Genomic DNA, 15,188 nt, shown 5'->3' with positions numbered 1-15,188 from the left:
AGAAGAGTTGAAGCTGTAATAGCTGCAAAAGGTGGACCGACATCATATTGAACTCTGGGTTAGGAATGGGATGGCACTTCAGTTCATAGTACGAGTCAAGGCAGGTGAGCCAATACTTTTGGTCATATAGTGTATGTGTTAGGATGGAATTCAGTTTTCAATCCAAGACGGATGCAACAAAGTAAGGTGAACCACCGTTCAACCCCCGCCTTTGTATTTTTCATTTTAATTTTATAATTTTTCTTTTATGTACTTTATTAAGCTCGCCTTAGTTCTATTTTAAAGTATTTTCATTTAAAATTCATTTTATTATATAAGAAAAGGGCTGTTCGAGCTTAATTGACATAGACGAACACAGAACCAAAAGACCTACTTACAACCCGGCTGGACCAATGTGGTGGAATGAAGAAAAATAATTATACTTACCTCGAAACTGGATCAGTTCACTGGAAGATTATCTAAAATTAAATTCAATCCAATTAGAGAGGAAAACCAAAAAGGCAACAAAACCTATAATGATGGAAAAATAATCCTAACCCATTTAAACCAAAAAGGTAACAAAACCTAATAATGGAAAAATCTGCATACAAAAACAATTAATCAAATTCGAATACGAAGCATTTAAAACCAAAAAGGCAATAAAACCTTATACAGTAAACCCTTGTTTTTCGCGGGGGTTACGTTCCAAAAAGAACCCGTGATAGGCAAAATCCGTGAAGTAGAAATCTTTATTTTTTTTACAATTAAATACTCAGAAAAAGAAGAGAAAGAACGAACAAACCATTTTACAGTCTCAACCATTTGTTTCACAAATAAAGTAAAATAAAAGTACTTTAGAAACGTTTCAACAAATAACTTCTGTAATGTACTGTCAAATAATAATTTTAATCATCAACGTGAACAGAAGGCTTCAAATTGCGGAGATTAGCACCGCCCACCGTGAACGGGAGAAAATTAAAAATGATTATGAAAAAAATACAAATTACCTGGTCTTGTTGCGGGCAGTTGCAACCCTTTTTGAATCCTTATTAAAACTTATTGCTGCTGTCTTCCTTATGTTTTTTTCTTCCTTCTTTATGGAACGAACGGAAGATTCATTAATTCCATAATGCCGACCTACAGCCGCATAGCTTTTACCTTCATTTAGCATGTCCAATAGTTTTACTTTATCATCGATAGACAGCATCTTCCGCTGCCTTTTGGTCCCTACCGCAGGTACTTTTGCCGGTCCAGAGCGTTTTGTCGACATTATGGGGTTTGATAAACTCGAATTTGCACGTACGTAATGTCAATTTGGCAAGCTGTTTTACGTACGTGTACATATTAAACCGCAACGTTATTGGCGCACAGGTAGAGAAGAAGCGGAGTGACTTTTTAGTCACTTTTTTATCAGAATGCAGAACACAATGCACGATGCAAATCCGTGAAGTAGCGAAACCGTGAAAAGTAAACCGCGTTATAGCAAGGGATCACTGTATACTGAAATTTCCGGACGATTGAGCACACCTGAACATAGGCCCCAACCACTAAATTTAAAAAGAAAAAGAAAAATACTTGTACATATATAGGCATGTACTTTTCCATGAGACGCAGGTGTCCAGGTTGCAACATGTTACTCAGAATTTTTTTTTTTTTTTTTACTTTTTAATTAAATAAATGCTTCTTTTTTTGTTCCAAACAGTGCCTGTAACACCACTGGTTACACGTTAGCTCTTTCCTGCTTCGGCGCTGACTGACTGCGGTAGGAATGCATAGGGGAGACTTAGTGATCTGCCCCAGGGCTGAAGCTAACATTAGCTCCGGGACTTTTCGCTTGTCCGCAGCTGAGGTAAACAGAAACAGGGAAGTTGGGGGTCTTTATTATCAGCCACACTGAGCTTCGTTCTCTCTTTGTGTTCACAGACAGATCTATGTTACACAGTAGCCTACCAGAAAAGTCGCTATTGATCGCTAGCAGTGCGAACTTTGTTAGGCTGTAAAAATCCATAAATTATCAGCGTGTGGAAAAAAGTAGCGGCTTACAGTAGACTTTGGACTGAGACGAGCTAAGTACTTCTTTTTAACATTCATACCGTATGTTGCTCTGTACCTTCTGTACCGTCTCGCCTCCGTCTACTGACCTTTTAAATAGAGAGAATTTTTTTTTTTTTTTTTAACATACCAAACTACGCAACCTTGAAATACACTGGTTTATACTCATTTCATCATCACCTTTATACAAATTTTTTTTTTTTTCTCTCAGACTTGAGAAGACACCGAAAATGTTGCCAGTTTATTCTCGCAAAAACCCACGACTGTTTTACTTCTGAATTACAGGCTTTTACATTATTTCTCTCAGCTCCTCCACTCTCTCCCCTCTGGAGACTATTTCTACAAATGTGTCTGGCTTGCTTCAGAAATCCTCTGGCTCTTCTGACTAACATCCAACTCGAATTTCATAAGCACTGATGACTTTTTTAACACCTCGACGTCATGCTTTAAGCCAACGATCCTAACTGATAGTGTCTTGATTGGTTCAACAGCACCACAGATTCAGTCATTGTTATTGTATTTAGGTTTCCTGGAGGTACAGCAGTTAGTGCTTCTGTTTACGGCAAGACCCTAACACCAACCCTAACCCCTAACCTGCAGTCTGAGTTTGGTTCAAGTCCAAACTCAGACTGCAAACATAAGGAAAATAAAATGTCATTTGTAACAAACTAAATGTAACATTCCAGAAGTGGTAAAGTATCTGCACATCGATATAAAAGCTAGATGGAATGATAATATTATGAGATGATATTATGGACGCGTTGTGTCAAAATGCAACCATATCGTATTCACCAATATGTATTTCACATAAATAGAGCCGTGGCCTATATTCTGATTTTTACAAACCTGAAGGCCACTATTTGCTGCAATATACTATGTATAAATATGTTGTATTAACAAAAGGCAGGACTGGAGCGGAGGGATTCATATTCGCATTCTCTCATTGTCATATTGTGTTTTAAAACATCTTTTGAACCTGATGTTAGATTTCAGTGGTTTTTTCACATTTGGGTTAAGTCTAAAAAGCAGGAAACTGCTAAGACGGATATACAGTACATTACAAAGGTGATAACACCACACTCAGTGACAAAAAGGTCTCTAACCCCGCTGAATCATCGAGCAGCAGCGCCACATAGTGCACAACCATGGTAATATGATTGCCCCCCCCCCCCAGACAGGTATAGAAATGCAAACAACCGATGATGCAATAGAAGTTATTCTTGAGATTCTCGGATTTGCGTACCGACAACTGTTGTAAGAAGTTTTGTTCCAGTCGTTTTATTTTTGCTCTACCATTGGACCTGTTTTGGCGTTTTGTTATTAAACGAATTGACCATCTACCGGCTGTTTTCATTCCTTGCCTGGGAATACCTACCTACGAGGCGATTTCTTCGATTTTGGTGCTGTGACTACGGGGAGAAGGAATCCTCCAATTGGTGTCATGGTCCCAAATGAAGAAGAGCCAAAAAAGGGCCGTGAACTTGATTGATTATACCAGTAATCCTTTACTGATAACTGATGTGCATTTTCATTTCCACAAAGTTGTAGTTGTAGTTTACCAAGAAAATTTTGGTTGATTATATTGAAAAAATTGTCCTCTTCTGTAAGTGTGAAATTGCTAACGTTTATATTTTGTTGTTATTATCATTGTGCTAAACCTTTTTTTTTTTCCCCCGATGTCTCTTCTTGTTTTTCTCTTGCTGGATTCTTCTTCTTTCTAGTACGTGGCGTTCGGCTCACTGTTCTTCATCCTCATTTCCATCTCGACGTTCTGCATGGAGACGCACGAGGCCTTCAACACCATCCTCAACAAGACCGAGAACGTCACAGTGGGCAACACGACCCGTGAGGAGATCGTCTTCGAGGTGGTGACCGACAGCTGGCTAACGTACGTGGAGGGAGTGTGCGTCATCTGGTTCACCATTGAAGTCCTGCTACGAGTCACGTTTTGTCCGGATAAGTTAGAGTTTTTTAAAAGCACCCTTAACATTATTGACTTTGTCGCCATTTTGCCCTTCTATCTTGAGGTGGGTCTCAGTGGCCTGTCCTCAAAAGCTGCCAAGGATGTCCTGGGGTTCCTTCGTGTCGTCCGATTCGTCCGCATCCTCCGAATTTTCAAGCTCACGCGTCACTTTGTGGGTTTACGAGTCCTTGGCCACACACTTCGCGCCAGCACTAATGAATTTCTCCTGCTCATCATCTTCCTAGCCCTGGGTGTCCTCATTTTTGCCACGATGATCTATTACGCCGAGCGAATCGGAGCGGACCCGGATGACCCGACAGCCAGTGCCCACACAAACTTTAAGAACATACCCATTGGATTTTGGTGGGCAGTTGTCACCATGACAACACTGGGCTATGGAGATATGTATCCAGAGACGTGGTCAGGGATGCTGGTGGGTGCACTCTGTGCCTTGGCTGGTGTACTGACCATAGCTATGCCTGTACCTGTTATTGTCAACAACTTTGGCATGTACTACTCCCTGGCCATGGCTAAACAAAAGCTGCCCAAAAAGAAGAACAAACATATCCCCCGAGCGCCTCAGCCAGGATCGCCCAACTACTGCAAACCAGATGCCCTCGCGATGGCCACGGCTTCGCCACAACGGCTCTTAGGAAATGTTCTCGGTGGAGTGATGGGTTCAGGAGGCTTAACAGGTGACTGCCCTCTGGCCCAAGAAGAAATTATAGAGATTAACAGAGGTAAGAGATTCGTCTTTGATCGGAATCTTCGTTTTATTTGTTTCTGTTCTGTTGGTTTGTTTCCCTTGTATAAAAGCAGCGGATTTTATACAAGGGATTAACTGATCATTTGATGGTCATGAAGAAAATACCGTAATTTCCGGACAATTGAGTGCACCTGGATATAGGCCACACAACAGAGCATAAACAGTGTTTTAACAGCGAGGTAAGAGATTCGTCTTTGATCGGAATCTTCGTTTTATTTGTTTCTGTTCTGTTGGTTTGTTTCCCTTGTATAAAAGCAGCGGATTTTTATACAAGGGATTAACTGATCATTTAATGGTCATGAAGAAAATACCGTAATTTCCGGACAATTAAACGCACCTGGATATAGGCCACACAACAGAGCATAAACAGTGTTTTAACAGCGCCCGTACAACCAACTCACGCTTTTCAACATGACAGGGGCTCAAACTGCTCTCAACTTTTCAATATTGTTCTCTCTCTCACGCAGCCCACGCACACACACGCACACAGCCGTTCACAGACTAGTGACGTGCGGATCGATCCGGAAATATCGATACTTCCGATCTCTGGATCTTTATGCTCTGAAATCGATTCTGAAATCAAAATATCGATACTTTTGATACTTACGCATTGGCTCTTTTTTTTAGAGAACCGGTTCTTTTGGCTCGGTTCACTGAAAAAAATGCGACTCTTTTGGGTCCCAAATGGCTCCTCAGATTTTTTATTTTATTTATTTTTATTTTTGTTTTACAAATTTTCAGAGTTGTTTTGACATATTTTATGTGATTGTGTTCTCAGGTTTTTCTATTGTTGTGTTGACTGTATAGTAAATGAGGCAGCTAGTCTTAAAGACAAATGATAAAATATCGGTATCGGTATCGGCGATACCAGCCCGAATTTTACTCGGTATCGGATCGGGAAGGGAAATTGGTGGTATCGAACATCACTATCACAGACAGACATACGCTACTAGTGTAACACACAGTAGCCAACCAGAAAAGTCATTGATCGCTAGCGGTATGAACTTTGTTAGCCTGTAAGAATCCATAAATTAGCCACAAGTGTCTTATGTCTTATAGTTCCAGAAATTACGGTATTTATACATACACACGCAGCCATATAGTGAATCGAGTTTTAGGCAGGGGGAAAAAGTGTCTCTCTGTCTACCTGGCTGCTACCACTTATTTACAAGTGGGAAAAGCCAGTCTTGTATGTGACTCTAAATGGAGTCAAATGTTGTACTGACCTCGACCTATCTGTGCCGTGCTTCTAGATTCGAAGCAGAACGGTGACGCAGCCTCGGCCGCCCTGGCTAATGAGGACTGCCCCACAATAGACCAGGTGCTGAGCCCAGACGAGAGGAGCCCGATCGGACGCGGGTCAACCCGGGAACGGTATCAGCAGGACCGCGCCTGCTTTCTGCTCAACACCCGAGAGTTCCGCGCCACGGATGGGAACGTTCGGAAAGGTACGCCTCACGTCAGCAGACCAAAATGCCACGTAAAAGATAACGCCGACGTATCCTGTGTGTTTTTACTCTCGTTATTAGCGTGTAATATTAGTAGACATTTTACATACGGATGCAACTGCACGGACTAGCAATCCCCCAAAAACTTAAACACAGAAAATAAGGGTTGTAAGTAGATGTAAGTCGATGAAGTGACTAACGAACTAAAGATACGATGAAGAAACCAGTCGCATCTCACCCCTCGCCCCCAGTATCTCACTTCACGTCTACATGTGCACAAAGAAAGAGAGAGAGAGTGAGAGAGAGAGAGAGACACATACAGACAGAGAGACACACACAAAACCATACATTCATACACTTAACTCTACTGCTGTGCTCTATTTGTTTCCTCGCCACATTGATGTTGTGTTGTTCCCACCGCTGCTTTGTGTCATGCTTTATTTTCTCTGTCGGAAAAAGAAAAAAAAAAAAAAAAATCGTATTCTCTTCTTTCTATATTCTTACAGCCTCGGTCATCTCTACTTATTTTCTTTCTTTCTCTCTTCTGTCTATCACTTAAACTGTGTATCTTATAGTGTCACTTTCATTTATCCACCCACGCCCTATGGAAAAATCCGTCGTTCTCTGTTTTATTTGACTCCGACGATTGACCATGCGTTAATTTTACGTCTCAACATTTCTGTTTCTCCTCCTCCCCCCCTCCCCCTCTCTCTCTCTCTCTCTCTTTTTCTGCGCCTCCCACCTCGCCCTGCATTTTTCCTCTCTTTGACTTGCTGCCCTGCTCTCCCCCCCGTACGCACTGACGCCCTTACCTCCTCCCTCACGTACCGATCCTGAACTGACTCCCTTCCCTTCTCGTCCCCTCATCTCTATAACAAATTCCCATTCTGTTTTTTAATCACACCTCGTAAACCCCCCCCCCTCTCCGTTCGTTTAATCCCTGCGTGTGATATTGTTGCTTTCATCAAAAACCTTGAAACCTTGATCCATTTACTACCGCAATGCAACCACCACCACCACCACCACTGTCACATCCGCCCAACCTGCACCGAAACACTTCCTTACACTCCCTTATAAAAATCTCCAACAACCCCCCCCCCCCCCCCCACCCCCTCCCGCTGACGTAGTAGAGGCAGCAGCCCTGGCACCCAGCCCAGACTCCCCTCTGACTGAGGACTGGTATAAGATGGAAGGGTCTCTGCTACAGCAGGACCTCAATGCAAACTCCACCTCCTCCTGGATCAAACCATAGAACAGAGGTAAACACTAATAGAAGTTATCATAAATACCAAAAGAAATAACCCCCGTAGCCTGTATATTATCAACAAACCATAACCGTCTAGGACTCCATGATACGGAATGCTTTGCAGTTGCATAATTTACACTACACTACACACACACTACACTACACACACACAACCATAACATTCCCAGACTTAGCACCTGACTCAAAGCAGGGTTTTCCACGGAAATGCACACTGTGAATTTGTGAAGAACTGTGTCCACGTTTTTTTTTTTTTTTTTCGCAGTTTGAATTGTCCACTGTCTCTCAGTTCTGCTGTGCCTGCGATGATGTAAAAAAAAAAAAAAAAAAGAAAAAAAAAAAACCAAAACGTGGTAACAGGAACCTCTAGAACCAGGGAGAATTTTCAAGGATCTAAATGATTCTTGGACACAATAACCAATAGTCTTCCACTGCAGTGAAAGTTTCATGAGCAAATCTCAAATAGGTCCTGCGTCTTCAAAGAAATATGCAATTAAGTTCTTGTCTAATGATGAAATATGTTTTAATTTTATTTTTAAAAAATTAAAAAAATGTAGTCCAGCCATTTTTTTTTTTTTGGTGAGTCAGGAAAATAAAATATATATAATACCTTTAATGATTAGGTTTCGCTGCAGAAGGTTTGTAAGTCAAAATGTGCAATTGAAAATGTAGGACGTTCTGTTAAACTCAGAAAAGTAGGAGCTTTCAGTTTCTTGAGAGTCTTACTCTCAAGAAATCTGCCGACACCGATGTCAGTCCGATACCGTCCGAGCGTCCTGGTTCGCGGCGTGTCGTGCAAATTTAAGTCAAGCAGTTGTGTTTAGGTGTCAGATTTTTTTTTTTTTTTTTGCGATGTTCAATCCTGATATTTTACTGAACTATAGCAAACTAATTCCAATCGTGAGTATCGGATCGAGCCATACCTATTTTGTAAGTATTATTATTTATGGTTCCATGGTGGAACACACACACATCGTTCACTTTACATTTTCTAGGTTTGATAATATATTTTGTATTGGGATTTTTTTTTTATTTATTTATTTTATTTAAGTGGGTGTGATAGACTGGATGGTAACATTTGACCTGAGAAACACTTTAGATCTTTTAGGTCCAAAATAAAACTGTGCAATAAATAGAAAAAAAGAAAAAATGTAAAAAAAAAAAATTTTTTGTGTTTTTTTTTTTTTTTTTTTGTAATTGTGTCTATATGAAGGAATTGTATTTTAATGCAGACTTTTAAAAAATTATGTTGTTTTGTGTGCGCTAACACTTACGCTTAACAGGTGGAAAACTGTCTTTTGTTAATAAAACGTTTGCCAAAGAAGAATGAACAGAATCGGTTTTGCTCGTGCTGTTGTCTGATGTGCCTCTGTGTTGTTGTCTCTCTCTTCAGGTTGTGTCATATCACGCGTGTGTATGTGGGCTTTTTTTCATTCTTACACATTATACATGGTGTCCCTGTCCTTCCAATGCCGTCTGAGTGTCGTGTTTGTGTTACTGTTTGTCTGGCTTCATTTTGTTTTCTTCCCCCCTTTTTAAAGATTCAAAGCTCTCTCTCCCCCCCACTGTGAACTTGGCACCACGGTTAGACCCAAAAAACACTGCAATCCAGACTCGAACAAAACCTCGACAAACTGTCTCGATTTCAGTACGACAGGGTAGGCGCATTGGCACTTGAAAAGTTCATCGAGTTAATAATAATAATGTTGTTTATTTGTGGCTTGTCCAACCACCAGGGGGTGCCGCAGTAGTAATTTAAGGAACTGCTGTATAATAAGTTAGGAACATTACCACAAGTTCATACCTTTTAGCCTAGCCCAGGCATGGGCAAAGTAAGGCCCGTTCAGTTTTTTTAATCCGGTCCCGCCAATTTTTTCCAAGTTATATAATTTATTTATATATCAAGAAAAATTTGAAAAAAAAAAAATTTGCCCACACCTAGCCTAATCTTTCTTGTGTACGGTTCCACATACCTGTTCAATGGATTGCAGTGTGTAAGAGTTTTATTTCCCAGGCCCAAGGTCACTGGGGTCAAGAGAGCCGTCAAGGTCAAGGAATAGTACCGCCTCAGACATGCCACGCCGGAACCACTTTTAAAAGTTCTCACTCCATGTCCAAGGTTCGACACGGAACAACTGCAGTAACATATCAGTGGTTTCAGTTGCTAAATACTCATTTGGTATAAGCATGTGATGGTTCGATAATACTATTCCTTCCACCTTTTTATTGTGCTTGGTGAAGTTCAAAGGTCAGGATCTGTTCTATATTCACACACACACACACAAACCCATTCCAACTGCTGTTGCAGAGATTTTATGAATAGTGGCCACATGCAAGGTAAGCAAGTAGCTACTAGCTGTTCACGACCGTCACTTAAAGGTTCCTGACAATACCTTAGTCGCTATGTTGTTGTTGTTGTTTTTTTGTTTTTCTTTTTGTGTGTATATCGCAATTGAAATGCTATTTTAAAAAAATCCCTCTTTTAAGCATATTAGGTGATCTCGTTTCGACTGTGCATACGTGAGAGACCTGAAAAAATGTCACATTTAACCTAGCTCAGGCATGGGCAAACTAAGATTATATAGTTTATTTACAGTTTATTGTCATTATACTTTTGCCTTTTCCCTGCAATTCCCACATTTCTCCAATAGATGGCATAGAAAACGATACAAGCATTTTAGCCTTTATGCATGACTTTTTCATGTCATTTACATTATTTCACATGTGTCCTGCGACTCAAAAAAGTTTGCCCACGCCTGGCCTAGCTAAAAAAAAAAAAAAAATGAATTAACTTATTGTTCCCCAGATCAACTTAAGACATGAAATATTGAGTTGAACAATGCACGTAATCTTTTTTTTTTTTGCTGAGCAGTACTCAGGTTTGATAGCCTCTCACGCCAAAGACCAAAGAGTGAGCTCCGACAGATAGAAATCCGGTCGTGACATAAAGCGAAATAATTAAATTTACAGTGATGTCCCAGTTCCCCTTGTTTAAAAGAGGGATTGTCGCGTCGTACTAAACCCATTCTCGTTTGCTTTAGTTGTGATTTTGTTTCTTAGAAACCTGTGTAAGATGTTTTTATTCATGTTTCAACCGTTGGCCATTTGACCTTCAAAGCACCCAGGTAAAAAAAAAAAAAAAGCATGGCTCATCAAGGTCAAACAGTCAATTGTCCAATCCCAACCACTCTTTTAGACGTTTTCTTAAAAATGTCCATTTTTTGGCTGGGCTCAGTCTCCCTGTACCTCTCCTCTCTTCCTTCATCCTCCTTTTCCCTCTCTTGACCTTCCGTTCCTCTTTATACATGTGTATTATATTCCTTTTTTTCTCTCTCTCTCTCTCTTTTTGTACACGTCTTGTGTTTTTACCTCAACGTGTGCATTTTTTTTTTCAAAGAGTTGTTTAAGATTTTTGAATTGAAAAGTGTTGTATTTTGACTTCCCTTTGTTGTTTGTTTTACTTCTTTGTATATGAGTTCAATTAGGAGAAACTATATCTTTTATTTTTTTGGAAATAGTTGAAATGAAAAATTTAAAGCAAGTTTATTACCTAATTAAAAAAAGTTTAGTTTAGATTTCAGATAAAAATTGTCACCGGAAAACATTGATTTTTATTAAGTTATTTGAATGAATTCCACCTAAATTATGCACCTAAACTGTGGGGGAAAAAAAGAATCAAATAATGATAAAAATAAATTAATTAATTAAAAATAAAAAACAAAAAATGTTTTTAAAGAATTTTTAATATGTTTTTGGAGAATAGTATTTTAAAAAAAAATCGGTTCATGCTAATAATTAAGTTAAAGAATTTTTAATATGTTTTTGGAGTATAGTATTAAAAAAAATTAATTAAGACCTAACACACAAGACTAAAAAAAAAAATCTAAAATCATCAGTATCTCATCTTTAAATCCATCCTTAAAATTTGAATTATTACCTTTGTACGTGCGGACTGTATTTGTAGACTGTAACGCTAGTCAGTCTCCAACTTTTTTTTCTCTTTATACGTGATCATTCTCATTCATTTGCTAAACTGCCATTTTGTACCATTTGTGTTTTGTCATCACAACACTGCAAATATTTCTTACGGTAATACAACGCCCCAGGTACTGTTTATACAGTATACATGTACATATATATATATATATTGGGCTCCCTTTGCTTAGGCGATAGTGACCCTGCAAAGTTAGATTGAGCATTTGGCCTTAGGTACAGACGGGCTATAGTTTTTTTATTTTTTTTATTTTTTTTTTTTCAGTGTTCGATCCTGAAATTTTAACCAATATTTGACAGATACCAATCTTGAGTACGTCTTGAGTCGAGCCATACTCGTATAAACACAAGAGTTGAATCCGTTCCACAACAACACTCGAGTCAAGCCGCTCGTATCTTGATTGCATTTTCCCCCATTAAGTATAACTAAAAACCAATTAAATCGCCCCAGTCCCCTAGAATGATACTATTAATGAATGAAATTGCACTATATGGAGTGTAACAGTAACAGTAACAGAGATGGTCAAGTCCAATAGGCCTGATAAGCGATATACATATATTGAGTACTGTATTTTCCAAACTAAAAGTTGCACTTTCTTTCATCCTTTGGTAGCTTTGCTACTTATACTCAGGTGCGACTTATATAATTTTCACATTTGTTATTTTCGCACTGACAGCTGTTACAGGTGTTACTGGTGTGGCCTATATGCCAGAGTGACTTATAGTCCGGAGAATACGGTATTTCTATATATATATGTATATATATATATATGCATATATTAAAATATATGTATATTTTTAAACATGTATTTTTAAACACATTATTTCAATTTCTAATTCTAATCTTCCTATAAAATCACATTTACAGTACAAACCCCACCCTCTTTCAGGCCCGTTTGTCTTTTTCGCTTTCTGTCTTTAACTTTACTCCACCTCTTTCTCTCTTTACTCGCGCTGCCCAGCGACAAGATGCTCCAAATTAACAGAAGAGGAGGAAACTTTAAAAGGAAAACGCGCGGCTTTTTTTGCTATTTTTGTAATGGTTTTGGGTTTATAGTGAACGCGTTCCCAAATCCCAAAACCCTAATTAGAAAAAAAGTTCCAGCAACTCACGCCGGTAGCAAAAAAGGCCAGAAGTGCTGTAAGAACGTGTGAAACTGAAAGAGTGAAGTATCACAACGCCTCCTGCTCTCAAAATAAAAACACTGCAGAGCTCGTATTTCTGTGCAAGCAAGATGATGGAGAAGAATGAAAAGAATGAATGTTCTTAAGTTAGGTGCCTGTTCTGTTTATTAGAATTTATAATAATACCACGTCGTGCCCAGTGTTAATTGGCTGACGTGCCTGTCGGTCTCGATGTGAGCCTAATGTGTGAGAGAGATCCTTAGAGAGAGAGAGAGAAAGTGTTGAGCATTAGTGTGAGTCATGGCTGAGACAGTGCTCTCTGTTTAGGGCTTTTCCTGTTTTGGTTCAAATAGAATTGGCTTAAAGTTCACTCTCGACTTCAGCTCTCTTTAATTATTAATCCCAATATGGATTAAGAAGGCGTAACATTCTGTAACAGTAGTTCATTGTTACTATTGAGCTGTCGTTGCTGTCGGACTATTGAGCGCATCTGAATATAAGCCGCACCACTACATTTCGAAAGAAAAAAAACAACAATTGTACATATATAGGCCACACTTCTCTAAAAACCGCAGGTGTCCATGTTGTAACATGGGATATTTTTAAATTTTGTTTTTTTCACTTTTTTTTGTTTTTCAGAACCTGTAACGGCTGGTTAAACGTTAGCTCTTTCCTGCTCCGGCGTCCCGGCCGTATAACTATACAACTCTACTGTGCATATAATGACGTGTGGGAAAGGGTAATACAGTCTACGGAAGGTCGATGGGGGAGGTTTGTAAAGGGTAAATATATACGTAAATAATACTGTATATAAATATATATATAATATAAATAATATAAAAACCATCTCTGCTCTACTGCGCAGATCTATTTTTGCGTTATTTATATATATATTTATATATTTATATATGTATGTATATTGTTAGGTTCTGCTCATTCTGCTTAAATCTCTCTCTGTGTGAGTCAGTTCCTGTTAACTCGTGTTTATTACGGAATCAGCAAAATAGGCAGTTCCAGAGCTCTGGGAAAGTAGAGATACAGAGATCTGAGCATCCCTGACAAACAGTATAGGATGTCAGTTCACGAAGTCTGACCAACTATCTTTCCCTGACCCAGGTTTTTAAGCATAACAAAGTTGTGCACGCAAACGTTGTCATCTTCTGATTGGATGTCCTTAGCCGTCTTTTGAAAAGCCGTCCTGAAACTTACAAATTACCGTGACCTTTGTTACTCAGATGTCACGATTTATAAAGGATTGTTTTGTTCTGTCATATCTTGTCATGCTACAGTTGTCACACAATTACTCAGTAGTTTTCCATTCTTGAGGTTTAACTTTTATGATGCAGTAATTTCACTATTAGTTAAGCATCATAATAATAATAATATCTTTACTATATATATATATATATATATATTATTACAAATGTCCCATGGCTAAAGGCTTATATAATAAATATAATCACATGGATATTTTTTTTAAATATTTTTATTTTTTTTAAATTCTAATTAAATAATGTATAATAACGTAACTCACTGTGATAAATGAATGAGCAAAAGCAGCCCGTGTTTCCCCATCTTGACGGTCTCCTTCAGCAAAGGAAAAAGCGGTAGATAATGGATGGATGGAAGGATGGATGGATGGATGATTTTTCTCCTCAATAACGCTCGACTCCTTGTTCGATGCAGGATTCACATCTGACCATTTGCGTTAAAGTTAATCGAGCAATCGAATAAATCACTTACTAATTATGGCCTCAATGGCAAACGCTGCCTTCTACTTCAACTTCCCCCCTCGAGATGCGGAGGAGAATCTGTTACGTACAGTACAAACCAAGCAGGTGTTGAAGACTTAGTGTTTCATTGGATATGTTAACGATTTCCAACATGGGATTTGGGACAGACTATTTGCAGTGCTCTCTCTCTCTCTCTCTCTCTCTCTCTCTCTCGCTCTCTCTCTTCCCGTATCCCATCTCTGTGTATGTGAACATGCCACACATTATTTTGCTGTCCAAAATGTTGTCTGACGTGATGGTTTGGAGCTTGCCTACGTGAATGTGCTTCGGTGTCATCTTCCTCCATAATGCCTTCACTCTCATTCCATCCCCAGGCCGACACTGCAGTGCAAATGTCACTAAAGTCTGACTGTAGGTAGGTGGTACTTTTTCGCCTCCTTAATAAGTAAATAGCATTGCTACATCAATGTGCAGCGGCAACGCAAGTCTCATCTTAAAGATGACTTGAACTGTTTGAACTTGAGTTTTCAATATTTTCCTTTTTTTGGGTTAACAAATCTCAAAGGAAAAATAGACATTTAATGCATTTAAAAATTATGAATTATTTCAGGTGACACACCGGTACTGTGCCTGCGCTTTGCTGCTGTGATGTAATGTTGACAAAAGTTGCGGCATTATGTAGAGCCCCGCGAATTGAAATACTATCGAGAACCTGGTAACATGTATATTTTCTTATCTGTACAAACCACTGTACGAGGTGCTGCCACCTAGTGACTGGAGGCTTGTTATCATTCAAGCGTTACAGCAGTGGCACGCTGTCCAATGCGCCATATTCCATTGGACGTCCCTCCTCACGCGCCCCCCC

The 15,188-nt window shown here is 39.2% G+C and overlaps 1 protein-coding gene across 4 annotated transcripts in view; it reads left to right on the top strand.

Annotated features, from left to right (window-relative positions):
- Positions 1-15,188, top strand: part of LOC103382001 (potassium voltage-gated channel subfamily C member 1-like) — a 54,628-nt gene that overhangs the window by 28,875 nt on the left and 10,565 nt on the right. For 2 of the 4 annotated variants that reach the window (XM_008314645.3, XM_008314642.3), the window contains exons 3-4: positions 3,753-4,734; positions 6,014-6,208. In XM_008314645.3, the coding sequence (XP_008312867.1) occupies positions 3,753-4,734; positions 6,014-6,208 (1,177 nt within the window). Of the gene's footprint in view, positions 1-3,752; positions 4,735-6,013; positions 6,209-7,335; positions 7,468-8,865; positions 8,887-15,188 lie in introns of all 4 variants that reach the window. The other 2 variants (XM_017034346.2, XM_008314640.3) reach the window with 2 other exon arrangements.

The sequence above is a fragment of the Cynoglossus semilaevis genome, chromosome 8 (assembly GCF_000523025.1).
Source record: "Cynoglossus semilaevis isolate Cse_v1.0 chromosome 8, Cse_v1.0, whole genome shotgun sequence".
Taxonomy (NCBI): domain Eukaryota; kingdom Metazoa; phylum Chordata; class Actinopteri; order Pleuronectiformes; family Cynoglossidae; genus Cynoglossus; species Cynoglossus semilaevis.
Note: the sequence above shows the minus strand (reverse complement) of the source record. Positions and strands in the feature narration are given on the sequence as shown.